Below are 26198 nucleotides of genomic sequence, written 5' to 3'. Positions count from 1 at the left end.
TCTACCGATGCTTCTGATTGATTATCTTTCAAAGGATTAACGAGCGCAATGCGTAAAGGGTCTGAGGCTCCGTCCTCTAGTTTCTTTTGTCCGTACGACGGTGAAGCCTGCTTGCAGTTGTCAGTGCTGTTCATCCGAAGCGCATAAAATCTGTAAACTTTTTTTCCAGATAGCCGGAGGTGATATAACCATAGAGCCGGATTGTTTGGGATTATTATAATCCACCTAGATTATATAAGTTGGATTATGGGTCATGGGTACTATGGTAAAATATAACTTTCTGAAATAAGCTACCTAATACTAACTTATTTCAGATTATTTGTGGTTCCCTAGTGGTCCATGATGATCTTTTACCCTCCTACCCTTCGACTATAATCCAATTTATATAATCCAGAAAGAAACAAACATGCCCTATGAATAATTCAGATAAGTACTTTGTGTTAATCGCAAGTTCGCAACTAGGGTGAAAATCAGGAACGGATCTAGGACCCGGGCTGCAGCCCGAGCCTATGTAACCCTTTTAACATATGTGATGTTTAGCTTAAAAAAATATAATTTTAATTAGAGAAAAGGAGGCTCCGAAGCACAGCTTGGGTAGCCTCGTTCTCGGTCCGCCCCGCTGAAAATGCCGGACCGTAGAGCCCTGGGTCGCAAATAAACTTCTGCGCAAGTACTAGGTGCTAGCCACTTCAAGTTCAGACACTGCAGTTTGCAGGAGCCCGGTGTCTCTCGAATTCAGAGCCCAGTGCTCAATCTGATACGCTGTTGGCGTCGACGTCGATATATCAAAATCTGAAGCTTGAGGTAACGAGATAGGGCTCTTTGTATTGGAATCGTCCTGGACATTTTGGGCCTGTTCGCTTCAGCTTATAAGCCGACTAAAAAGCTGAAACGATTGATTTGTTGTGAGAGGAAAATATGTTTGGTGGCTGATAAGCCAGCTGAATAAGCTGAAGCGAACAGTCCATTTGTTCTGCCTTGTACAAAGATTGGGTTTAACACTACTCTTGTCCAGTAAAAGAACATGTACCTACGTACTATCATGTTGTGTGTATCAGACATGGTCTCTCTACGGCTTAAAAGGATTGCCAAGGAAACGAACGCCCGGATTTTATTCAGTGACACGGTCTCTCAGTTGATGTTCTCGTGGGTTGGGCCGGGATGGCACGGGCTTGGAAATTTTGTATTGCAAAAGTTACGAGCCCAGCACGACAACGTTAAACGGAAAATACTGATACTTTTGCAAAAAAAAAGGGATCTTTTTTTCTGAATAATTGCTATCCAGCTACTGACAAGGAGCGGCTCTTATCGCCACTGTCTCTATCGAGTCTTTCTGACGAATCCAGGCAGCTTGTGATCGCACAACGTTATCTACCATTTCCTTTCCCTGTCCTTGTTATCTACGTCTCCAGCAAATCGACACATCAACTTTATCCAGGCGATACAGCCGAGTTGCTAACTGATTTGCTGGTCTCACCATTCTTTCGTTATCTCTACAGCACAGAACAAAGACCAGATATCTGCACAATTCAATGCATGACCCCTACAATTTTCAGGCCACATAAATTTTCACAATTGCAAGAAGAGCATTGAGGAAAGTCCTTTTCAAGCTCAAATATTTTTCATTTTCTCGATCAGCTCAGGCGACGGAAACCGGTTTATTACTTTCAAAAAAAGTGAAAAAAAGATCAGCCAGGGTTCCTGCGTTTCCCTTCTGTACAACACTACCAAGTCAGCTACTCTCCCATTATTCACTTCCATCAGTCCCTAGCCAACACTCCTTTCTTCTTCAGCAGTGTCACACTGTCACCTCCTTAGCGGTTTGTAGAGCACAAAGCTCACACACTTGGATTCGAACCGATGAGTGACTCCGAGGGCAAGCAGCGACTGAGATCCCCACCCTTTCTCGATGAACAGATGGTTGAGGACGACGTGCTGTGGCTTTGGAGGTTGATCATCAGCGTTATCAGGATCACCATCGCCGAGGACAGACATGAGAAGCTGGGGCGGCAGGGTGGGCGGCTCCTTGGCGAATTCCTCATCTCCTGGGTATTGCAGGTCGTAGCTGTGCTCGGGTGATGGAGGAGCCTCAAATTCAGCTACGCTGTCAAGACTTTCAGGAACATAATCCTGTTCAACACAAATATGTTTTTCAGATGTAACGGGAACTGACATTAACACCTTTAGATGGCTTAGAGCAAATACCCCCAGTAATTTTCTCAATCTGCTGTTAGGTTCTCAGAAGTTTGAATGATGAAACAGAAATATAATATCCTTACTGACATGGACATCGAGGAGGTTGGCCACTTGTCCTAACTCATCAGTTACATAAGGTTGCTCAGGGATGTATCTCAAATCCCCATCCACAATGATCCTGTAATGATATACTCCGGATGGAAGAACCAATAAGATGGCGTGATCTTTGCCAGACCTCTCTAATGCTCTCCTGAGATTAACATACCGAGTTTATGATTTAGTAATTTACCCTAAGAATCTGGGATGTAAATAAGGTTTCTGAAGACACAAATTCTGATTTTAGCATATACCTCGATGTCCAGTTATCCCAAGATCCTTCCAGAAACACCTCATTTCCTCCTTGACTCCATGTAATCAGAGTTGGAATCCCCTTCTCCAGGGCGTGGTTGGTGGTGGATTCATCTGTTCCATTTATCGGTGAATGGTTGAAAACAGGAGAAAATTCAGTAGGTCTCTGCAGTGGAGCAACTGGAACCTGCAAGGTGCAGTTACCTGTAAGTTGAAGTAGGACCAGCAGCAATGCCAATAAATGTGATTTGTCCCAACTAAAAATGCGTTGAGCAATATTGACATATGCTTAGTTAAGGCAATACTCCTACAAAAACTTTAGAGCAATCCGAAGCACGAGCCCATTTATATATCTCCCAGTATTAAAGTATTAAAGGGTCTGAAAGGATCAGTAATTCCCTTTAGAAAAGGAAAGGGTTAACGACGTACGTCACTTTTTATACATTTTCATAAGTTTAAATGGAGTCCACAAGAAGTCAAGTGGTAAGGGAAAACTAAGCATCATAACAAGATGACTCTGGTGAAGAATCCGTAGCTCAATGGGAGGCTTATATACACTAATAATAAGATGGCTTCAAAGTTACTATAAACACAAGGGGCAGTTGTTAGGAGTTAGGACTATGAACTGTTACCAGATCAATTTTTTTTTTTGGATCACATTGCCCGAGCACCTGCTTTATGACCCATCTACAACATCCATATAAGCAAATACCTGATCGAAAACTTTATCCAACTAGATGTACCAGCCTAATGCTCCAAGAGGCAGCCATTTGTCTCTCATGTAAATTGTAGGTGAAGGGATAATCAAATGATGCAGTCAAATACAAAATGTGCCCTTGCAGGTCTAACTAGTGGTTTCATTTAAGCAGCCTTGAATAAAGTACTGTACTTGTGTTCAATCACATGATTCTTTCCAATAAATCCGATTGTGAATCACATTTCTAGAGCATGGCGCCTAACATTTTTTTCCATCATGGGGACCATCCAAGAACCAAGAGCAAGCAATCTGGTCTGCGGTGTACATCGAACACTGGCGAACTCTAAGCACAAAGTATGCATTTAAAGAGACCACAGGTCCTCAAACCAAGACCAGGCTGTAACAATTTTGTCACAATGTGGCGTGCAGTCACCGAGGAAGAAAAATGAAACAATCAACAACACTTGCATTATCTAGTCATTTGTGCCCCCGCAGCTAAATATCTAATAGAAGGGTTAAAAAAGTATGCGCGTGCGATTGGAGAAAGGAGGGCCAAATTGTCCACCCAACCCAGTCCAAGATTCAGGACTACCAAAACCCTTTGTAGAATCCAGGCACAGCCAAATCCCTTATAATCTTTTTGTTGCACTGCCTAGTTCTTTATCTTTCTTTTCTTCGATGCTTTTTTGTTTTTGCATGGTGCACTGTTATCCCAACGAGAGAATCTACTCTTTGAGAAAAACACAAACATCTACAAGTTGCAGTTTAGCGACAGATCTGAAAGTTACATCCAGTGATACGCACCACTTCTACAGCTGAAACAAATTTAATTACCATTGTTGGATTATACAAGAAGAGAAAGCACGCAGCGAGCAAAACTGAATTAGTTGGCCAAGCAGGAGCAAGAAACAACCGAGCACCAATTTCTCTTCGAAATTTCTGCCTGCGGACCCTAGGACCACCACAATTTGCACGAAGCACCGGAAGAATGAGGCAGCCGAGCAATTCTATCACGCGAAAATATCAAGAACATCACAGGAGGGGGGATTCTTTCTTCCTCTCAAATCATCGTTTCCTTTTTTTTTTTCGGGTAACAATAAATCATCATCACCTGCGGCGCGAAGAGGTAGGGCACGGGCGGTGGCTGCTCCAGCATCACCGCGTCCGGCGGCGACAACGGCGGCGGCCTCGCGGCGGCGCCCCCCGCCGAGCTGCTCCCGCCGCCGTTGCGAGCCGCCATGTGGCCGTTCTCCCCATCCTTGGCGGCCGCGTTCCCCATGCCCGCCCGAATCTTCGCTGCCGCAGGTACTCCAACTCTCCCACTCCCCACCTCCACCAACCAAACCCTCGAGGCGAAGTAGCAGAGCACTACACCCACCTCTCGAAAACCGCCGCTCTAATTAAGCCAGTGTTATGGCGAAGCAAAGAAACTAGGAGGAGGAGCGCGGGACTACGGCACCGCTCGAGAATGCCACGGGGTTTTGGTTGATTTACGCCGGCGAGCCACCGGGCCCCCGGTGCTGGCAGAGATGGCGGGCCGGCTCGCCGGAGGCGGAGTTGGGGCCGGGATATAACGTGGCGGGTCACGTGACCGGCACGCCGCCTCACGCGTGTTTTTCGGGACCTATCGCCCGGCGAGTTTCCTCCGCCGTCGGATCGGAGGGGTCGGGCCGTCTCGGCCGTTGAGATGCGTCCGTGCATGCATGCGTCGCGAGGGGCGAAGTTACCGCGGTGCCCCTGGTGGTCTGATCTTGTTGGATTAGGCCGGATGATTTATTATTCTGGTCTGTCGTCGCTGGGTGGGTTTTCAAGCAGAGGCCTGAGAAGTCAACAATTTGGACGGTTTTTTCTAGAAGGATATGTTCTTGGATAGGGACCGAGAAAAACTGTTTGATCTGGATCGGAATGCTTCGTAGGAGTATATCGTGGGTGATGCAGAGGTGTCATGGGCTCGCACGACACCTAAAAGGAAGCTTGTTTATGGAAGCTACGTTCATTGCATATATGGGATACTATGAATTTTGAATTTCTTAATGTTTTAGGTATTGAGGTTACCTCGACGTGAACTAGCTGAAGATAAGGGTGTAGAGATGATCATTGGATATGGATTGCTAGATGCAGAATTAGCATTCTGGACATCCCCTTTATATTTACAAATGACACGTCTAACATGGTATTTTGAATTTTCCACAAATCCCCCTACCTCAAAAGGAAAACCGAGTTACACATGATTTTTTATATAAATTTTTTTTGAAGCTACGGCTCTTGGAGCTAAGACTGAAAACTAACATATGTTCATGGATGACCTTGTAAACCCAGTTTGACTTAGCTAACTCAGACTCGACCAACTCATTACACAGGTTCATTATTTTTACTCAGCACTCAAAACCGCAAAAAAGCCCGATTATACTCCCAGACAGCTCACAATACTGGTGCGAGCCTCGAGCAAGTCGGGCTTAGGTTTTTGCCAAAAAGAATCAGATATATTTTGCAAGCCTAATCTGAACCAATATTAAATCAACTCTACTCGGAGATGATTATAGAGTACATTTGGGAGCACAAGCTAATTAAAGCGATTATTTGAGGAGGAGAGAAGATCAGAAGAAGGCTAGATGGTAACTTGAAGAGCACGGGACATTGGGGCCACGAAGAAAGCAAGGGTAAAATGGTAACCACACACCTATAAAAGAGGGCCCAATCCAACCGAAATCAGATAGATTTAAGGGGGGGGGGGGGGGGGTGCCTTTGAGTCCACCCAGATCGAGCGAAAGAGATGAGCTGCGTACTGCGGTGACGATAAATTAAGGACGGACGGACGGACCATGATGACGAGGGGATGGATAGGCTGGTAGGCCCGTGCTTATCCACTACAACTATCCTCTGCGGCTGCTGTTCCGCTGGTGACCCCCGGCGCTGCGACGCGATCCTCTGCGAGGCGTGGCCGTGTGGTACCACCTGTCCCTGCAAGGCTGCAAAGCCTTTGCATTTGCTGGCAGGCCACGCTCGCTCTGGGTCTGGGAGACACAGGTAGAGGGGGACTGCAGCTTGTGCACCGAAACCGCGCGAGATTGTTCGCCGCTGCGGCGAGTTTACAACGTTTCGGAATTCGATCTCGTACGTAGGATTCTGGTGGAATAACTACCAACGCCAGCCTCATCTTGCTGAAGTGTGCTGCGTGCAGGGACCAGGGAGCAAGCGTAGCGAGACGAGGCCTTATTGTTTGAAGAGGAAACAAGAAAGATGCTCTCGCGAGCGCCGCAACGTGCCGGAGATCGATGCTTGCAACGTGCGCGGGGATGGGTGGACTGTGTGGGGGCCGGCCGGGCAACTAGCTAGTCGTTGTTTCACTTGCGATGCAAGAAACGTTCCATTAGCTGCAGCGTACGTGCTTCTGTATGTGTGGAACTGGAGAGAAAAAATTAATGAGGGCTAATAAACATTTGCCGATTCAAGAATTTGACGAATTACCCTAATTTTTCATAGTGCACACAAGCATACACTAAGTAGCCATAAATATATATAATAATAAACGGTGGCGGATCAAAAACGGACTCCGCCCCGGACTAACTAATATAAGGCTTAAAATCTTACTAGCCATACACTATTAGATATAACATATTTTTCAAAGAATACAAATAATTATATAATTTTCTAGATTCCAAGTGTTCAACCAATAGACTCAAACAATACGTAAAACATTGAAGGTAGAAAAGTACCAAATTAAGAATCTTCCACGACAAAAAAAAAGAACTATACGTGTCTTCATGAATTAACACCACTTCCACTTGTATCGACATTCTCAATTCTACATAAAAAATTTCAACATCTCAGCGCTTTATAAAAGCAAGATAACATTATGTATTGAAATAGACTAATACAAGTAAACAACACGCACCTTGAGCCCTCGTTTAGCAAATTCATCTTACGGTTTCTTAAGCCTTGAAAGTGCTTTAAAATTTTTTCATCTTCAATCGATGCAAACAAATCCCGCTCAATATAGCACATCATCCTACTATTCAGCCAATCATCATTCATTTTATTCCTTTGCTCGGTCTTGACGATATGCTCTCCTTGCCTCATCCCTAATGTCATGATGAAAATCATCAATTGGCTTCCTTTCTCCTGGATCAGCAACTATATCTCTCATATCAAGTTCAATCCGTGATCTTTTTTGCTCAACCCAACTCTCTATGGTTTCGGCACTACTCTTTGACGCATCTTTTTTGGCATAGTATTTCTCCATTCTAAGGAATGAAATGTTACAATTGCAAAGTAAGACTCAAATATTCAATGACAGTCCTGCTCAATGAAATGAAATATTCCTGACTTTGCAATGTAAAAGGTAGCAATCATGGAGCAATTTTCAAAAAGAAATGAAACTAGAAAGTAGAAATCAACCTATTTCATGGATCTAGGCACTTAGGCTCAGCAGGGGCAGGGGGCCGGCTGGCCGGCGGGGGCGGCGCCGCGGCGGGGGCCAGGACTGGCGGGAGGTGAGGGGCGACGGGCCACCGGTCGCCCTGGTGCGTGAGGCCGGCGTGGCCGCCAGCCGCGGGTGGCGGCGCGGGGCCGGTTGGGGCACGGCACGCGGCCACCGGTGCCGTGGCGCAGGGAGGCGGACACGGGAGGGGGAGGCTGCCAGGCGGCCGGTGGGGGCGCGGCGCACGGCCGGCGGAGGCGCAGCCGGGAGCCGGGACGGAGGTCGCGCTAGCGCCGTCGGCCATCGCGGGGAGGTGGAAACGGGAGGCTCCGAGGCTGTCAGGCGAGGCCGCGAGCCCGCGAGAGTGAATGCGGAAGGCTCACGGCCGGACGGGGAATTTTTTTCATTTTATATTTTTTTTGATTTTGCAGAAATATATAGTCGAATGGAAAAAATGCAGATTTGGGCTATCGCCGCCGACCCAGGCGGCGGAAGGGCGTTACCGCCGCCTCAGCCGGCGGTAAAGACCCGACCCCACCAGCCCAGGACATTACCGCCGGCTAACGCTCTTCTGCGCCTGGGCTGGTGGTAAGGACCCGACTCCCTGCTCCGCCACGGTATGGCGCGGTCAGGGTCGTTACCACCGCCTGGGCCAGCGGGGCTTCCCCCTATTTAACCCCCCTCAGCCAGGCCTCCAGGCCACCCACCTCTCCTCGTTCAGACGTTTTTGAGGGGAGAAACAGAGAGGGAGAGGAAGAAGGGAAGGAGGAAAGAAAGAGAGGAAAGAAGGGGAAGAAATCTCCTAGGATTCAGGTAAGTTTTTCAATGTCGTAGTATAGTAAATCTAAAAATACATTGTGCTTTTAGATGCTAAAAATCTAGCTTAGTATGTATAGTAGATTCGGTATTTATTTTGTAGTTTAGTATTTAGATCTACATATATGTTGTGTGCTTTTAGATGTTAAAAATGTAGCTTCGTTAGTATAGTATTACATTTGGTTTTTAGTTCATAGTTTAGTATTTAGATCTAGAAGTATTTACTAGTATAGTTTCATGAATTTTTAATATTTTTATTATACAACCATAGGATACCAAGGCGTGAAAAAGCTGGTAAAACAAGGTAATCTCAGTGCACGTTATTCAACCGTACGTTAACCGGTAGTCGTATGATTTAATCTTAGTTGCTTCTGGTTCTTACAACGGAAATGGTGAAGGTGGAGTGGTGTTCCATTGACCGGAAATGCCTTCGACCGTTTGCCTCTGCCTAGTGGTGTTCCAGTGCCCATGTGCTTTTGCGGCGATCCTTGCAAGGTAGCCAAGTCCGATGAAGAGGACACGTATAGGCAAAGGTATTGGATGTGTTCCAACTTTGCGTTTGAGCCTACACTTCGTCAGCGCCGCATTAACAAGATGATGAGGAATTGATGTTGTGTAATAACTATTTTGTGCCATATGACATCTTGCATGTGTTTTTTGTTATGTAATAAATACATTTTTTGCAGACCCCTCCACTGCTCTGTGATTTTGAGCAGTGGATTGACACTGAGATCAAGCCTGAGGACAAGGAGCACATGTGGTACATGTTGCAATGGGTGGCAGAGAGCAAGGAGAGGATGGAGAAGAGGCTCAGAGAGGAGGCTGCAGAGAAAGAGCACAAGGAAGAGGAGGAAAGGAGGCGGCTTGCTGCGGAGAGGGAGGAGAGGGAGAGGAAGCTTGAGCGTGTACGCCGAGCCAAAGCAGCGTTGGAGGAGAACCCCGATACCCTGAGGAAGGGAAAGTGGCCTCGTTGTACCCAGTAGGCTTTGTTATTTGCTACTACTCCGTTGTGTGCGGTTGTGTCCATGTTTTATTCATGAATAATGTTGTGTACTGTTGGACCTTTGATTGTGTTGTGCTTAGGTAATGTAGTCTGTTATTTGCCGCACGATTTTCATTCGTAGTTATCGATTATTTCAATTGTGTGCTTTTAATTGTTAATTGGGAAATGTTTAGACTTGTATAGTAAACGCATGCGAACAATGAAAGGCATTTAGCTTATTATGTTGATAGAGCAGTCATCGCACATAAAGATAATCGTACACATCGTAATCGTACAATGAAGTCGCCCTACGCACTAAATGCGTCCTTGCTTGAAACGAGGCTTGCCGGCACCACGACCATGCCTTGTTGCCCGCTGCGCTGCTCTGGTCTGCTGCCAGTCATACGTTCAGGGCTCCGACGGGTGAACGTCACAAGTCGGACGTCCTCCCGCTGCCTCCGCAGGAGGTGTCGCGAGGTACTACGACGACGCGCCCTGTGTGGGACCCTGTGGTGTCCCGAGGAACTGGGTCGCACCCTATGTAGGACCCGGGGCGTCTGGCAGCTGGGAGGGACCGAGCAGGTCGGCGTCCACTCTGAAAAGGTCATCGATCCAAGCACTGCTGCTGGCCCTCGCTGCCTTGTCGTGCGACTCCTCCGAATGCCATCCCTGGTCTACGTAGCCTGTTATAATCACAAAGGAAACGATTTTGTTAGTTTCGTTGCGTTCTTAAAATGGAGTTACAATAAGTACACATCACGTACCTGTTGGTCGTAGCTCCGGTGCAGCTGAAGAAGGATAAGACGACCATGTGTATTGCATTTGAGGAACGGTGGATGGACCTGTTGTGGCATGCCAAGACGGTGGCAGCGGTGGTGGTGGTACGACATAGGAGGTGCCGGCTGCTGCCGGACGAATGGGCTGCTGAGAGGACGCACCAGCCTGCTGAGTAGGAGCTGGAGTGGACGCACGGGGGTACGAAGGTCGTGGTGGATGGACGACGTCCCCGTGCCTGCCACGGCAGGTAACGCCACTGAGGAACCTCCTGCAGCCGTCTCTGACCCTCGTAAGCAGCGATCGTTGCTGAACCAAATTCATCACGGGGAAGTTATCGATGCCGTACGTCAGCTGCCTGTCCAAATCCGCTATAAGGTCGATCTGTTGGGGAGCGAAAAAATTTCAAGTTAGTCACACCAAATTATGCAAGTTAAGTAAAAAAAATTCAAGTAGCCTACCACGCGGTCGTAGTTGACGTCTCTCGCGCGAGGATACGTCTGGGTGACTGGAGCGGTCTCCGTCGGTGGCTCCGCCGGAACGTGTTGGACCCGCGTCCTGGTCCTCGGTAAGAACCAGCTAAGGTACGCTGCGAAAGCGTCGGTGTCGTGTGGTCGGGCCTCCTGGACCACCTCGTCTAGTGCGGTCGCCCACTGGGCGACCTAGTGAACCATCCTCGGAGCCCATAGGACTCCAAGCCCACTACCACCACCCTGACGGGTAGCCCTAATGAAACCATCGTTAACGAGTTACATAAACGAAATATTGTTAATGCAAGGAGAATGAAAATGCTAGACTGTACCTGTGAACGGAAGCCGGAACCGCTGATGTTGCCGGAAGCGAGGAGTCCTGGTACAGGCCGAACTGCCTCATGACATGGTGAACCGCATAGTCCTCGACATGGATGTCGAAGACTAGTGGCCTCTTCGTCATCCAGTACGCCATGTTCCGATGGCATAGTGAAGACAGGCCATGCGGGGCACGAGCCTCCACCTCCTCAAAGCTGTACGGTCTCCACCTCATGTCAGTGTCGACCAGAGCGTCGAACATACCAACGAAGTCCGGGTAGGACTTCTTTGTCTGAAGCCCCATCCAAACCGCCTGCAAGAAATGTAATCACAATTTCTCAGTTAGTACCTCGGAAAATTCCAAATTGTAATAAGAATAAAAAAATAGTAGTGGAAGAACCGTACCCTCCTCAGGCACCACAACGACCCCATCGTGGGTCTGTCGACGTCGTCCTCGTCAAAACCCCCAGGGTAGGGGGACATGTCCACACGAGGTTGCCCTATCGGGAACCGCTCGTAGGCCCAAAGTTGAAGCAACAGCGAGTAGCCAAGGAAGATAGGCTCCGTCGAAGTTACCTTCACGCAGCCCATGCAAAGACCCCTGTATGTGGTCACCAGCACAGCTGAACCCCAGCTGTACTGTGGAACCTCATCGAGCGGGGCCTCCGCAATGGCCCTCACGTATGGAAGAAGGTGCTTAAGCACCGAGTTCCCCTGCGACGTGCAGAAGAGGGTGCAGCCAAAGAGCCATAGCAGGTACGCCTCCAAGTGACGCGCTACTGTGGTGTTGTCTGCATCCTCTCTCATGTACTCGGCTTGCAAAACAATTTTGTACTTCTGTCAACAATTAAAAAAATTGCTAAGAAATATTTGTAGTTGCTGGTAATTAGAAACTCACACTGAACTGCTGGAGCCAAGCCTTCGTCGGGCCGTTGGAGCTGCTAAAAGTGGTGTATTGGGAGGCATCGTCTACGTGGGCAACGTCCGCGAAGCGACTCAGCAGCTCCTCGCGCCAGGAGAGGGGGACGTCCATCGCGGCTACGGCGGCCCCTGCACAAGGAAGGCCCAGTAGCATCGACCGGGAGGTGGAAGGTGTGCGTCTCCGGCCGCCACCGGTCCAGCAAAGCTGCTAGCAGTGACATGTCGAACTGCAACCGTGTGGGTCTCTCGCGGCCACGTTGCACTGAACGGTCGACCATGTCGCCCTCCACAAGCCTAGCCGCAGGAAGAAGGCCCGCCGCACGCATCCTGTACCACGGAACAAATGAATTAGTTTACACAAATTATTCGTTCAACTTAACATAGAAGTATTACTAATTATTTGTACTTTGGGATCCAATGTCAGTCGATCGGCATGGTCGCCAGCAGAATATGAGCCCGAAACGTGCCTAGGTTGGTACCAAGTACGGACGAGTGGAACGACCTGTGCTGGCTGTCCACAGTAGGGTCCAGCAACTCAGGTGTCTCGACCCCCTGTGGGCTTGGGTGCGACACCATACCTGCAACACAAGTATGGAAAGAAATAAGCACCGAACATCTAAAGAATATATAGTATTGCATTACGTTACATTGCAAATGAACATCATAACTCTACAGCACATACGAGTCAATACAAATAGAAGGGTCCACGATAAATATTACAATACTTGATGTCCTTGTCCACATCATCAAATAAATATTATATTACACTACCTAAGGACGCTAACTGAAGGTAGACAGTACATTACATTACTAGTTATTAGATACAGATTGGGTGCTAGCACTTGCATACGTCATTGCTGGGCAGTTCTTGTAGGTGTGACCGGCTTCGTGGCACTTGGAGCATAGATGGACATAAGACCAGCTTCAGATTCATCCATGTCATTACGGATACGCCTGTTCCCATGTCGCCCCACTCCTTGGAACGTTTCTGGATCAGAATCAGGAATGTAGCAGGCGGCATTATCTGGATCATTGACAAAGTCTCCTAGCAAACGATATCCATAAATCTCGTTCCTCCTAGTTTGCCATATAGTTTCTTTGAGGAAATAGTGCGGCACGAAACGACGGGGTTGGAGGCCCCCCGCCTCGAAGCATGCAGCAATGATATGGGTGCAAGGCCTGTGCAGCAACCTTGGCTTGTGGCAAGAGCAAACACAACCTTCATTCCTGATGATGCACTCATGTGTGTGTCTCTCACGCCTCCCGCCCATTCGAACTTTGTCCTTGCAAACAACTTCGAACCGGCGTTCCACGGCTCCCACTTCTTTCACACGATGCAAATGAGCTTTCTTAATTGCTTCCTCCATGTACTCTGTCATCTTGTACCCAAATATTACGTGGTTGTCGCGCATGGAGTTATCAGCCAATTGGTACCTTTCCCTGAAATACTTCATGGTGCGGTAAAGGTAAAATTCAACAATACCAACAAGGGGCAAGCCCCGAACACCGCGCAGGACCCAGTTGTAAACCTTAGCTAGGTTTGTCGTCATTATACCCCACCGTGCACCTCCTTCATTAAAGAGTAATGCCCACTTTTCCTTCGGTTCATTCTCAATCCACTGTGAGAAGGTCGTGATGGATCTTCCCCGTCTTCACCTGACGTTTGGACCATCGAGCCCGACGTCCTCCACAGACACAGGTTGGTCGGCCTCACTATTGACCGCCCTCTTCGCTAGTTCCTCGCATTGCTTCTTTATCAGGTCCTCAAGTTTCTTCCACAGCAGGTTCAACTTCCTCTCCTGATTCTGGTTGCACAAGCGCTTGAACAATTTCGTAAGGGTCTTGTTCTTGAATTCGCTGTGAAAGTTCGCACCCATATGCCTCATGCACCACCGACTCTTCAAGTTCGGCCATATCGGTGTCCTAAAACGCTCTTGAATTCCCTTCTGTAGGTCCTCGATTGCTTGTATAATGCCTTTGTGCCAATCATGAATGAGACAGATCCCCTCGACGTCCAACACAATCATGTTCTTCACCCTCTCGAGAAACTAGTACCAGCTATCTCCAGACTCCTCCTCCACAAAAGCGATCGCAAGCGGCAACACCTGATTGTTGCCATCCGTCCGATAACTGTTAATATTGTGCCTTTGTACCTTCCAGTCAGAAATGTGCCATCAATGCAAATGACTGGTCGACAATGTCGAAAAGCCTGAATGTAAGGACCCAACGCAAGGAATGACCGCTGAAGGACCTGTTTGCCTGTAAACTGAAGAACTGGATATGATTTCAAGTCGTAGAAACTTCCAGGATTTCTCTGGCAAATGGTGTGCAACAAGGCATGAAGGTTGTCATAGGATGCTTCGAACGTACCCCACTTCATCTCAAGCGCCTTCTGCTTAGCACGATAAGCTTTGTTGTAGCTGATCTTGTACTTGAACTTCTCTTCTATGGCACATATAATGGACTTGGGCTCGAAGCTTGGATTCTCCACTATCTGAGGGCACATGTATTGAGCAACAAATTCAGCAGTGAGGTTGTGGTGTGTCCCTTCCAATTTAGCCAGCAAGTATTGGTGCTCAACCACTTTAGTCACCTTCCAGTAATCCTTCCATTTGTCCTTGTATGCATGCACCCTGAATGGGCAATCATTTCACACACAACGGACACCATACACCTTTGGGCTACTCTTTTCCACCTTGAACTGATGCTGCAAATACAAAGTGGACCACCTCTTAATAGCCACCTTCACTTCATCCCCACTTTGATACACAGCCCCTACGCATACCTCATTCTCCCTGTACTCCCAAGCAATATTTTCCCCCACATTTACCTGTAGGGCGGAATGGTCGTAATTTGACCAATTTTGCAGTACAGGATAATCATTTTCCTCATCCGACGAGTCCTCCTCCATGGCACCATTGGCCTTCCCTCCTTCCATCTCCATCTCCTCTACTAACTCAGGAAATTCTTCCCCCTTATTAGCCTCTGCATTTGGTTCCCGAGGTGCTACATCATGTCCTGCATCTCCACCTTCTTGTTTTTTTGCCATCAATTTCTTTGTTTCCACCCGCAGTACTCTGCACATCTTCTTCCGCTTCAACTTTATCTCCTCCGACTTGATCTTCAATATGAGTGCTAGGTCCACCCTTCATGAAAAATTGGACATACCATATGATTGGTAAACCTCTTCTCGTGAAACCATCTATGTAAGCTCGATACCTTGGAGTTCCTTCAAGTGGAACCAACTCCCAAAAGTTTATGTCCGACCGTCTTTGCACTACAAACCTCACTGACACATCCGCTTGATCTCTGTTAACACCTAAGTCCCTACAGAGCCACTTGCATATCCCCCTAAGTTTTCTCTCTTGCTCTTGGAACACACTTGGTAAAACAGGAGAATCCACTCAAATCTACCCCTTCTGGACCATATCTAATCTCCCCCGGCCCATAGGACACTTGAATATTGATACTATCTGACATGCCTGGCAACATACATGAAACGGGCAGTCCAAATTATTCTCAGCACTATACATAAATTAACTACAATAACGACCTCAATTGAATAAACAAACAATTATGTAACACTAAACCGAGCTTACTAACTAACTTTATCATAGACATGCACCACAACAAATTAATCTAATAATGTTACTGAAAAACTATATTGTAATACCTAACTAAAAAGTTATAATTTACTCACTACATTTAGCGTACCAGAACAAATAAATTTAATATTGTTGTCGAAAAACTCTATTCGAATACCTACCAAAAAAAATAATTTAATAACTCATTTATTCTAGCCATTTACCATAACTAAATCTAATAATACTGACTCTACTTTACTGTATATGCTAAATCAGATATACTAACTAATCTACTTTTTCCTATCTAAAAACAGCTAAAAGTTTCCAAGTCTAAATATACGTCCACTATTACTTCTAAGTCTAGATGTACTAATATTTCTAAATCTTAGATCCACTAATATTTCTAAAACTAGATCTAAACTAAACAAAACTACGAGATTCAAAAAAATTTACCTGCGACAGACGGAAGAAATTTCTTCCCTCTTCCACCTTCTCATCCTTTCTTTCTTTCTTTCCTTCCCTCCTCCTCTTCTCTCTCTTTTTTCTCCTTCCCTCCTTTCCTCTGTCTCTTCCCTCTCCCTTCTCTGGCTTCTGCGGGCGCACCCTGGTGCGGGGGGAGGGGAGGGGTGTGGGCGGGTTATAAAGGGCCGACTGTCGTCGGCCCAGGCGGCAGAAGCGCGTTACTGCCGGCTGGGGCGGTGGTAACACCTCGACTCGCACGCCCGCAGTTACGCCGGCTGCTGAACGTTGGCGGGGGCCTTTACCGCCGGCTGAGGCGGCGGTAACGTCCTTCCGCCGCCTGGGCCGGCGGCGATAGCCCAAATCTGCAATTTTTCCATCCGACTATATATTTCTGCAAAATCGAAAAAAAATATAAAAATAAAAAATCATCCCGGACGGGAGCCGCTAAGGCAACGGCCTGCTGGGCTTTCTCCTCCTCGGGGTGGGCTAATGGGCTGATAGGTCTTTTTATGCCATTTTTATGAAGCAATTCCCCACTGCTCATGGGCCTCGCCCCGGGCTGCAGCCCGGGCAGCCTGGGGCCCAAATCCGCCCCTGATAATAAATTATGCAGCAGCAATACACAAAATCAAATAATTTTGCAAATGTGGTCAATACATCTTGTTCATTTAAACTAGCTAGATGCCCGTACAAATAGCACGGCTAGTCCCGTACTTTTTTAACATCGTAATCCCTTCATCATAATCAATCATACCTACGTGCTGATATATAGTGTTGTAATCAAATTCAATTTAACATTCTTTACGGTTAAAATTGGCAGATATGGCGAACCGGTCTCTAAACCGGTCAGACTTCACCATTGCGTAACACCCGTTGAGACGATCAAAATTCATTTGTGGAAGATCTGATTTGGAGTTCGGATGAGGAAGTTATGACTTCGGGAAGATATGCACCAAGAAAAACCGGTCAGACCGGTTTGCCAGTTCGGTTTGGTCTGTGTAAACCGAGTTAGGAGTTGTATTTTGACACAGGAATTGTAAGGGTTTTGACTCCTAATGGGGCAAGACAACCTCCCTATAAATATAAAGGCCACGACCGATTGAGAGCATCCCAATTGAATCTATCAAATCTATCTTTTATTTCCTCTTTACCCAACCTTCCAATCTCATGTGATGTTCTTCTCCTATCTCTATAGCATGAGGAGGCGCCTGAGCTAGTCTGCCGAGGGCAACCCAAGGTGCGCCTGCTTTGACGGGTCCCTCCCGGGCGAGCGTTCGTCGGATCCTCGCTGAGCTCTCCAGCGAGACCGGTCTGACCGGCCTACCATAGAGGTCTGATCAGCCTCCGCATCGATGCAACAATGAGCATATTTGCGGGCTGCATGTTCAGTGCTCAAGTATTTGGCATGACGCATTTTCGTGCCAACAAATATATACTCAAACCATGACCTCACCCAGCAGCTGCAACCATCTATCATGAACTTTGCAAGGCTTCAATGTAGTACCTTGTTGATACATGGATGCCTTGTGTAATTCTTTTCTTCGTGTTCACCGATGTTACTTGGGATGTTATATTTACTGAAGAATTTTCAGTTGTTGACTTTGTACACATAGGCTAGACATAGGCTAAGCATTGCATCAGACGTTGGATGGATTAAAATTGACCATCAACAGGATCACCCAATCTCTCATCTAATTAACCATAGCTTTGACCCATGGTTCCAACACAACAATTTTTCACTTTCGAGTTTCGACCATAGAGATACCTAATCAGTGTTTAGGCTAGACCCAACCCATTACCATCACAATCGTTGTTGTATGCGGTCATCGCATGCTGCATCGATGCCAAGGCGCAAAATAATAAACACCTATGCATGGCTTGATGACATTGCCGACACCACCGTAGCACATGCGCCGGCATGGACACTGCCACTCATGCATGATGCTGCTATCTAGGGGGCCAGCATGAATTCTGAGCAAGCTGGATGGTGAGAGGCCGGGCTGCGATCATTGGTGCTATTCCTCGTTTATTTGGTCTGTGCAACATCCAGTGACCTCGGCCTCTCAATCAAGGTGGAGCCTATCCTTCCGTGGTCCTCTTGCGGGAGCAGGCAAGCTCGACATAGATAGCTATCCTTCAGCTCGGTAGAAAACGGCTTGTCACTCCTAGGTTGCACGGCACACCATGTCCGGCAAGGATGACTGTCTACTCCACCGCCGCCGTGTTCCAATTGTCGATGGGTTCGGTTTTCATCAAGATGCTTCTTTTTTTTAGAAACAGGAGGGGCAAGCCCCTACTGATTATATAAAAAAGCAAATAAAAAGGGTCCATACAAAGCAAAAGCAAAACAGAAACAAAATTAGAGGAAAAATAAGAAAATTACAAGGCTTGCAGCTAGGCATGCATTTGGGGAGCCATACAAGGTTTGGATCTAAAGAGAAGTAGAGAAAATTCTTTCATGAATTTTTGCCTACAATCTTCAACTATAGGATCTATGCTGTTGAATACCCAATCATTTTCGGTGCACCAAATACTCCAAGACATCAGGATGATGATTTCCATGTAGAAAGGTACTTGAAGCTTATGATTTCCATGTAGAAAGGTACTTGAAGCTTATCCTTAATAAGCCTAAAAATATGCAAAACTAGTCTTGTAGTCACAACAGAAACTCCAGTTGAGGCCCAGCATGCCTTGGCAAAGTTGCATCTGAGGAACAAATGTGGCACCGTCTCTCACTTTTGGAGGATGCAGAGGTCACAAGTGTAGGATTCTAGCTGCATGTTTCTTCTTCCGAGGAGATCTCTAGTGCTTATTCTATCTTTGGTTAGCAGCCAGAAGAACACTTTATGTTTCATTTGGCACTTGCATTTCCAAATCCACCTAAAGGCTGGATGGACACTTCTCTAACCAATTATTGTCTTGTAGGTTTTAGCTGTAGAGAAAGAGTTGTTTCCTCAGACATAGGACCACTGGTCTTTGTCTGATGAAGCTGGTATTTTCTGAATAATTCCTTGTAGCTCTTGAAGCTCCTCATATGCTTGGATGGAAAGAGGCAGATGAAAATTCTAGGAAAAGTTTGTTGAGATCACAGCCGATTGGAAAGTTATGATCCTGTTCTTTGCAAAGGAGAACAATTCTGGGAAGGATTGTGAGGGTACTCGTCCATTCCATAGATCACTCCAGAATAGGATCGTTGAACCATCAGAGACAGAGATAGAAGCAATTCCCTTGTAGATGTCCAAAAGTTTGACAATATCTCTCCACCAAAAGAGCCTTTTTTCTGTTGCCCAGGTAGATGTCCATTGGAGTAATAGTTATCCCAAACTAAATGAACCCATGGGATGTCTGCCTTAGAGAAGAATTTGTGAAGGTATTTAAGCAGGAGTGCATCATTATGTGAAGAGATATTCAGTACGGTGGGGTTTTTGGGTGGAAAATGTGGAACTAAGGGAGGTGGCGAAGAAGCTGAAAGGGCAGGGTCTGTTCGTATCCCTAGAACACTGTGGCCAAAGTCACTTAGTGTGGGAAATAAAGGAGGACTACTAGAGCTGGCCCCATCCGTTAGTGGCACATTATTCTTGAACCATGTGAGCCAAGAGTTATCTTTCCAGCCGGTAGTTGGGATGGAGGAAAAATTACTCATCATAGCAGAGTTGCTTAACTCAATAAAACGTTGGAGACTGATAAAGTGAGCATGAATTCAAAACATGTCCCCATTCCTTGCAGTGCTAACATTTGATTTGATTTTGACATGAATTCCTTGAGTGGTTGGGATATAAGCACCTGGAGCAAAATAGTTGACTTACAGCAATAATATCGGGCCGAGAGAAAGCTGGGCCGCTAGACCCAATAGCTGAACTGGCCCTCTGACCACCTTTAAACTGAGAATTCCAATCTGATTTTTGTGTTTGAAAATTCAATCTTTCAAACACCGATTGGTGAGGGAAAAACCAATCTTTAAAAAACCAAAGCTTTGTGATTACCAAATTGATTCTGCTGAGGGTGAAAAGCAGAGAAGATTCGATGATTACTGGAAGCATGAGCTTTGAATCCAAGAGGGATTTTATTTGCCCCGATCAGGGGGAGGAGAGTTCATTCTAACCACCTCAGCAAATGACCATTTTTGTTTCTTCAAACCAGCTTCAACCCACTCAAAAGAAAGACCAGAATCACTTTTGGAGAATTCCATGGCTCTTTGGAGCCCAATGTCATTGCATAGATGAAAAGCCCGTTTGAAAAGGTCACAGGAGAAGGATTTTAACCCAAGAATGAGAAAACCAACTTGTTTAGACGAGACAGAAAACCAAAAAATCTGATCTGCAACATGAGAGGCGAGGAAATCCTTGACCAAGCCACCCAAGATCGATTGGAGGTAGGTTCCAAACGAATCAGCTGTGAGTCTGAATCTGTTCCGACTAAAAGAAACCAGCCGCAAGAAATTCTTAGAGGAAGACTCGCTAGAGCAATTAACTGAAACACCCAGGAGAGAGCCAACTTTGGTGTTGAATCTCTGACCCAAGAAACCAGCAGCAAGAAATTCTTGGAGGAAGACTCGCTAGAGCAATTAACTGAAATACCCAGGAGAGAGCCAACTTTGGTGTTGAATCTCTGACTCGGAGAAAGTCTAGACCGGAGAGATCCATGGGAAAAGGAGATGGAAGGTTTACCGGGTTTCAAGACGAAGAGCAGAGCTCAGCTCTCCATGCGGAACAACCACCGTCTGCATTCGCGACGGGTTTCAAGATGGAGAGCAAGGCCAGCTGCTGGCGGCGGCATGCCGGCGTCGTCGCCTCGTCGGGAGTCAGGCTCTCACCAGACGACTATTATTTCTATGCCTTAACGCCGTCTTGATCTCGTCGTTTGCAGGGTCAAGCTTCAGTGAAGGTGCTTCTATTTCTTCTACTCCTTGCTTCCCTCGCTTGTTCCAACGAAACCATCTAATTCTCGTTTTAGTTCTCTTGCTGATCGGTTTCGATGCATTGCAACAATCAGGATTGATTGATTGCTCCTCTCTTCCTTGGTCATAAAAGAAATTAGATCTTGCCATCGTACGGTAGATGGAGTGACTTGTTTTACTTCAATATAATGCTTGGTTTCAACTCAATGGAATTGAAATAGAATTTTATTAAACATCTGATCGGCTTGCTCATCTGGATGGAAATCGAAGGGTCCGTGTCTAAATTTTTTTCTAGTTCCCAAATTAAGTGTTTATTAATTGAATAGGACATGGATTATTTAGGTTCATCTTAGACCATTAGATCATCAAAAAATACAACGGTTTGTATTCTTTCTTTTTTTCGATAAACGTGAAAATTTCTAAACCCTCTCGACGAATTTTGTGACTTCTTTTAACACTATTGTATTAAGATAATAGATAGATTTAACCGCACGATTCTTCACCGTATTGAAATAATCAATAATCGAATCTGTGGTGACCTTTATTACAATTTCTCTCTCAATATGTGATAAGAAATTAAACCTAAAATAGTTTAGGGGATATAGATTAGGGAAATGGGCTTGCTTATAAATTGCTTTGAGTTGGAGGAACATCAAGAGGTGTGCTGACCGTGGGTTGACAAGGAGTAGTAAAAAAATCAGTTCCGCCACCGTTATAGTATTATCTATGCGCGTCCGGCCGTTGGTCTTGGACTCTGGTCAGAGTCTCAGAGAGATTGTTGGTAGGTGACGGAGGCAGCAAAAACAAGATCAAAAGCAACGGGCGACGACATGGCCCATAGCCTTTGCTCGAGAAACGCATGCTCACGGCAACGACGGAGCGATCGATCGAGTCGAGTGCACTGAACCGGATGGGACGATTGGTCATAGGTCCTTGGCGCCGTGCACGTACGTGCGCGAGCGGAGGGCCGCCCAAACGCGTGCAGTGTGCATGCATCTTTTTTTTTTTACTGAAAGATTAGTGTGCATGCACCTGGACCAGAGGCTTTCCTGCTCTTGCTCGCCATGAGTCCGTCCCATCAGATCCGTGCGTTTATGCACGGAGTGCTTATCCTCGCGGCGGCCGGACTATTTTGCAGGTAATCATTCGGGCAGCCGAACCTGTGCTGTACTAGCGTGGAGACAAGCATCACAATGATTGGCAGATCGAGCTGAACTACACTAAACGAACAGACATTAGAGAGAACGAAGGAATTAAAGGAGAAGGAAGTTCGATGGACCTGCTCGAAGGAATCTCTCCCTCCGTTAAAGGTTGCGACCCACACGCTTCTCGCCTGTGGAAGCACACGCACGCACTGCGACAGTACTGTGTATCTGTACTAGACTAGCATTAATTTACGGAATCGCTAACAAAAATCGTTTTGCCCATCATCACTGGGGTTTTCTTCACGCCGCATTCTGTTTTGGAATTTTTCAGTCCGGCCCACCAGCACACATTACTTTTGATTCAACAACTGTTACGGCTTGATGGGCTGACCAGAACATAAGAAGGAAGCCCAGCTCAAACTTTCCCTAGGCCCAAACGTACCAAACAATCACAACAAACCCCTCCTCCTGGGCCTCCTGGGCGACATGAATGAAACCGCGGCGACAATGAGTTTTTTTTTATTTTTTTATTTGTTTTTTCGATTTTGCAGTTGAATAAAAAATTTGCAAAAATGGGCTTATACCGCTGGCTGAAACGGCGGTAAGAGCCTGCCACCTCAACGGTCACCCAGCGGATAAGCTCCGCACGGCACCTGAGGAAGCTCCGCCGTTTGAACTGGCGGTAAGGCCCTTACCGCCGGTTCAAACGACGGGGCTCGCCCACCATATAAGCCGCGCCCGCACCCCTCCCCTCCCCCGCACCAGATCGCGCCAGAGAGAGAGAGAGAGTGCCAGAGAAAGAGAGAGAGCGCCAGAGAAAGAGAGGAAAGGAAAGAAGGGAAGAAAAAAAGAAGGAGAGGAGGAGGAGGAGGAGGGAAGAAGGGGGGAAGGAAATTCTTCCGTCGTTCCCAGGTAAATTTTTTTAATCTCATAGTTTAGATAGTATAGTGCAGTGACTAGATCTAGATTTAGAAATATTAGTGCATCTGAGATTTAGAAATAGCTAGTGAATATGAGATTTAGGAACATTTAGCTGAATTTAGATATAGTAAAATGTAGCTTAGTTAGTACAATAGATTTAGCTTTGACAGTAAGATAGATTTAGCTTCGGTGGTATAGTAGAATTAGCTTAGATGGTATAGTAGATTTACCTTAGGTAGTACAATAGCTTTATTTTAGATCACAGTAAATTTAAGAAATCTTAATGGATCTGAGATTTAGAAATATCTAGTGGATCTGAGAATTAGAAATATCTAGTGGATCTGAGATTTATTTGTCGTGTCTATTAGTTCTGGCTTGTCGTGTATATTAGTTCTGGTACAAGCTTATAATAAATTTAGTTAGTAAGCTTGGGTGTTACATAGTTGTTTGTTTATTGAATTGAAGTCGTTATTGTAGTTAACTTATATATATTGCTGAGATTAATTTGGTCTGCCCGTTTCATGTATGTTGGCAGGCATGTCGGGTAGTTTATATTTTCAAGTGTTCTATGGGCCGGGGAAGGTTAGATATGGTCCATAAGGGGTAGATTTGAGTGGATTTCCCTGTTTCACCAAGTGTGTTCCAAGAGCAAGAGAGAGAACTTGGGGGGCATTTGCAGGTGGCTTTGTATGGACCTTGGTGTTGATAGAGATCAAGTGGATGTGTCTGTGAGGGTTGTAGTCGGCCCGACATAAATTTTTGGGAGTTTCTTCCGCTCGAAGGAACTTCGAGCTACCGGACTTACATAAATGGTTGCACGATAAAAGGCTTACCAATCATATAGTATGTTCAACTGTTCATGAAGGGTGGATCTAGCAGTCATATTGAAGAAGAAGTAGGAGGTGATGAAGTTGAAGTGAAAGAAGAGGGTGGAAACGAAGAACTTGATTACGATGAACAAGAAGGGGGAGATGCAGAGAATGATGTTGCCTCCCTCGCACCAAATGGGGAGGCTGATGAGGGGGAATAAATTCCTGAGTTAGTAGAGCAGCTGGAGATGGAAGGAGAGGAGGCCAATGGTGCCGTGGATGGTGACTCGTCCGATGAGGAAGATGCTTATCCTGTACCGCGAAATTGGTCAAATTATGACCATTCCACCCTACAGGTCAATATTGGGGAAAATATTTCTTGGGATTACAGGGAGAATGAGGTATACGTGGGGGCTTTATACCAAAGTGGGGATGAAGTGAAGGTGGATCTTAAGAGATGGTCCACTTTGTCTTTGCAGCGTCAGTTCAGGGTGGAAAAGAGTAGCCCGAAGGTGTATGATGTCCGCTGTGTGCGAAATGATTGCCCATTCAGGGTGCATGCATACAAGGGGAAATGGAAGGATTACGTGAAGTGACTAGAGTGGTTAAGCACAAATGCTTGCTAGCTGAATTGGAAGGAACACACCGCAACCTCACTGCTGATTTTGTTGCTCAATACATGTATCCTCAGATAGTGCAGAATCCTGGCTTCGAGCCCAAGTCCATTGTTTGTGCCATAGAGGAGAAGTTCAAGTACAAGATCAGCTACAACAAAGCTTACCGGGTGAAGTAGAAGGCGCTGGAGATGAAGTGGGGTACGTTCGAAGCATCATATGACAACCTCCCTGTCCTATTGCATACCATTTGCTAGAGAAATCTCGGAAGCTTATATGACTTGAAAACCTATCCATGTGTTCAGTTTCCAGGGAAACAGGTCCTGCAGCGGTCATTCCTCGCGTTGGGTCCTTGCATTCAGGCTTTCCGGCAATGTCGACCAGTCATTTGCATTGATGGCACTTTTCTGACTGGAAGGTACAAGGGGACAATATTGATAGTTGTTGGGACCGATGGCAACAATCAGGTGTTGCCGCTTGGGATCGCATTTGTGGAGAAGGAGCTTAGAGATAGCTAGTATTGGTTCATCGAGAGGGTGAAGAACATGATTGTGATAGACGTCGAGGGGGTTTGTCTCATTCATGATCAGCACAAAGGCATTATGCAAGCAATCGAAGACCTACAGAATGAAAGTTAGGAGCGTTTCAGGGCGCCGATATGGCCAGACTTGAAGAGTAGGTGGTGCATGAGGCATATGGGTGCGAACTTTAATAGGCAATTCAAGAACAAGACCCTTATAAAATTGTTCAAGCCCCTGTGCAGCCAGAATCAGGAGAAGAAGTTCAACCTACTGTGGAAAAAAATTAAGAACTTCACAAAGAAGCAATGTGAGGAACTAGCGAAGAGGTCGGGCAATAGTGAGGCCGACCACCCTGTGTCTCTGGAGGACGTCGGGCTCGACGGTCCAAATGTCACGCGCAGATGGGGAAGATCCATCAAGAGCTTCTCATAGTGGATTGAGAATGAACCGAAGGAAAAGTGGTCATTACTCTTTGATGACGGAGGTGCACGGTAGGGTATAATGATGATAAACCTAGCTGAGGTTTACAACTGGGTCCTGCGCGGTGTTCGGAGCCTGCCCCTTGCTGGTATTGTGGAATTTTACCTATACCATATCATGAAGTATTTCAATGAAAGGTACCAGTTGGCTGATAACTCAATGCACGACAACCACAAAATCTATAGGTACAAGATGACAGAGTACATGGAGGGTGCGATTAAGAAAGCTCATTTGCATCGTGCGAAAGAAGTAGGAGCCATGGAACGCTGGTTCGAAGTTGTTTGCAGGGACAAAGTTCGAATGGGCGGGAGGTGCGAGAGACACACACATGAGTGCATCATCAGCAATGAAGGTTGTGTTTGCTCTTGCCACAAGCCAAGGTTGCTTCACAGGCCTTGCACCCATGTCATTGCTGCATGCATCGAGGTGGGGGGCTGCAACCCCGTCGTTTCGTGCCGCACTATTTCCTGAAAGAAACCATATGGCAAACTTGGAGGAACGAGATTTATGGATATTGTTTACTAGGAGACTTTATCAACAATCTTGGGAATGCCGCCCGCTACATTCCTGACCCTGATCCAGAAATGTTCCGAGGGGTCGGGGGACGCGGGAACAGACGTATCCGTAACGACATGGATCAATCTGAAGCAGGTCCTGATGTCCGACTCTGCTCCAAGTGCCACGAAGCCGGTCACACCTACAAGAACTGCCCGGCAACGACGTATGGAAGTGCGAACGCCCAAGCTGCATCTAATAACTTGTAATGCAATGTAATGTTTATCTTAAGTTGTGTTATTGTAACTTAAGTTGTGGCCCTAATGTA

At 46.4% G+C, this 26198-nt stretch overlaps 3 protein-coding genes across 3 annotated transcripts; all 3 read right to left on the bottom strand.

Moving 5' to 3' along the window:
- Positions 1 to 1575: 1575 nt before the first annotated feature.
- On the bottom strand, positions 1576 to 4801 carry LOC101777549 (SNF1-related protein kinase regulatory subunit beta-1). Its single transcript, XM_004961607.3, has 4 exons — positions 4353 to 4801; positions 2547 to 2731; positions 2284 to 2446; positions 1576 to 2130 (listed from the first exon to the last, which is right to left on the bottom strand). The coding sequence occupies exons 1-4, from the start codon at positions 4518 to 4520 to the stop codon at positions 1807 to 1809; spliced, it is 840 nt and encodes a 279-aa protein (XP_004961664.1). The 5' UTR covers positions 4521 to 4801; the 3' UTR covers positions 1576 to 1806.
- A 4966-nt stretch (positions 4802 to 9767) lies between these two features.
- Positions 9768 to 10886, bottom strand: LOC111256593. The gene is made up of 3 exons (XM_022824768.1): positions 10695 to 10886; positions 10224 to 10617; positions 9768 to 10142 (listed from the first exon to the last, which is right to left on the bottom strand). Exons 2-3 carry the CDS (start codon positions 10555 to 10557, stop codon positions 9997 to 9999), a joined length of 480 nt encoding a protein of 159 aa, XP_022680503.1. The 5' UTR covers positions 10558 to 10617; positions 10695 to 10886; the 3' UTR covers positions 9768 to 9996.
- Positions 10887 to 10895: 9 nt separating this feature from the next.
- Positions 10896 to 11877, bottom strand: LOC111256738 (serine/threonine-protein phosphatase 7 long form homolog). Its single transcript, XM_022825226.1, has 3 exons — positions 11427 to 11877; positions 11036 to 11334; positions 10896 to 10959 (listed from the first exon to the last, which is right to left on the bottom strand). The coding sequence occupies exons 1-3, from the start codon at positions 11826 to 11828 to the stop codon at positions 10896 to 10898; spliced, it is 765 nt and encodes a 254-aa protein (XP_022680961.1). The 5' UTR covers positions 11829 to 11877.
- Between the last annotated feature and the right edge of the window lie 14321 nt (positions 11878 to 26198).

Source organism: Setaria italica, chromosome III (genome assembly GCF_000263155.2).
Source record: "Setaria italica strain Yugu1 chromosome III, Setaria_italica_v2.0, whole genome shotgun sequence".
Lineage (NCBI taxonomy): Eukaryota > Viridiplantae > Streptophyta > Magnoliopsida > Poales > Poaceae > Setaria > Setaria italica.
Note: the sequence above shows the minus strand (reverse complement) of the source record. Positions and strands in the feature narration are given on the sequence as shown.

What these genes read in the sequence shown, in the direction of transcription:
- LOC101777549 (XM_004961607.3), bottom strand. Translation starts at nt 4,520, where the DNA reads ATGGGGAACGCGGCCGCCAAGGATGGGGAGAACGGCCACATGGCGGCT. An exon ending in CCTACCTCTTCGCGCCGCAG is followed by an intron (nt 2,732 to 4,352) that starts GTGATGATGATT and finishes TGCACCTTGCAG; the next exon opens with GTTCCAGTTGCTCCACTGCA. An exon ending in CCAACCTCCTCGATGTCCAT is followed by an intron (nt 2,131 to 2,283) that starts GTCAGTAAGGAT and finishes TGTGTTGAACAG; the next exon opens with GATTATGTTCCTGAAAGTCT.
- LOC111256593 (XM_022824768.1), bottom strand. Translation starts at nt 10,557, where the DNA reads ATGAATTTGGTTCAGCAACGATCGCTGCTTACGAGGGTCAGAGACGGC. An exon ending in ACCGGAGCTACGACCAACAG is followed by an intron (nt 10,143 to 10,223) that starts GTACGTGATGTG and finishes TGATTATAACAG; the next exon opens with GCTACGTAGACCAGGGATGG.
- LOC111256738 (XM_022825226.1), bottom strand. Translation starts at nt 11,828, where the DNA reads ATGAGAGAGGATGCAGACAACACCACAGTAGCGCGTCACTTGGAGGCG. An exon ending in CGTTGTGGTGCCTGAGGAGG is followed by an intron (nt 11,335 to 11,426) that starts GTACGGTTCTTC and finishes CATTTCTTGCAG; the next exon opens with GCGGTTTGGATGGGGCTTCA. An exon ending in GTTCCGGCTTCCGTTCACAG is followed by an intron (nt 10,960 to 11,035) that starts GTACAGTCTAGC and finishes TGGTTTCATTAG; the next exon opens with GGCTACCCGTCAGGGTGGTG.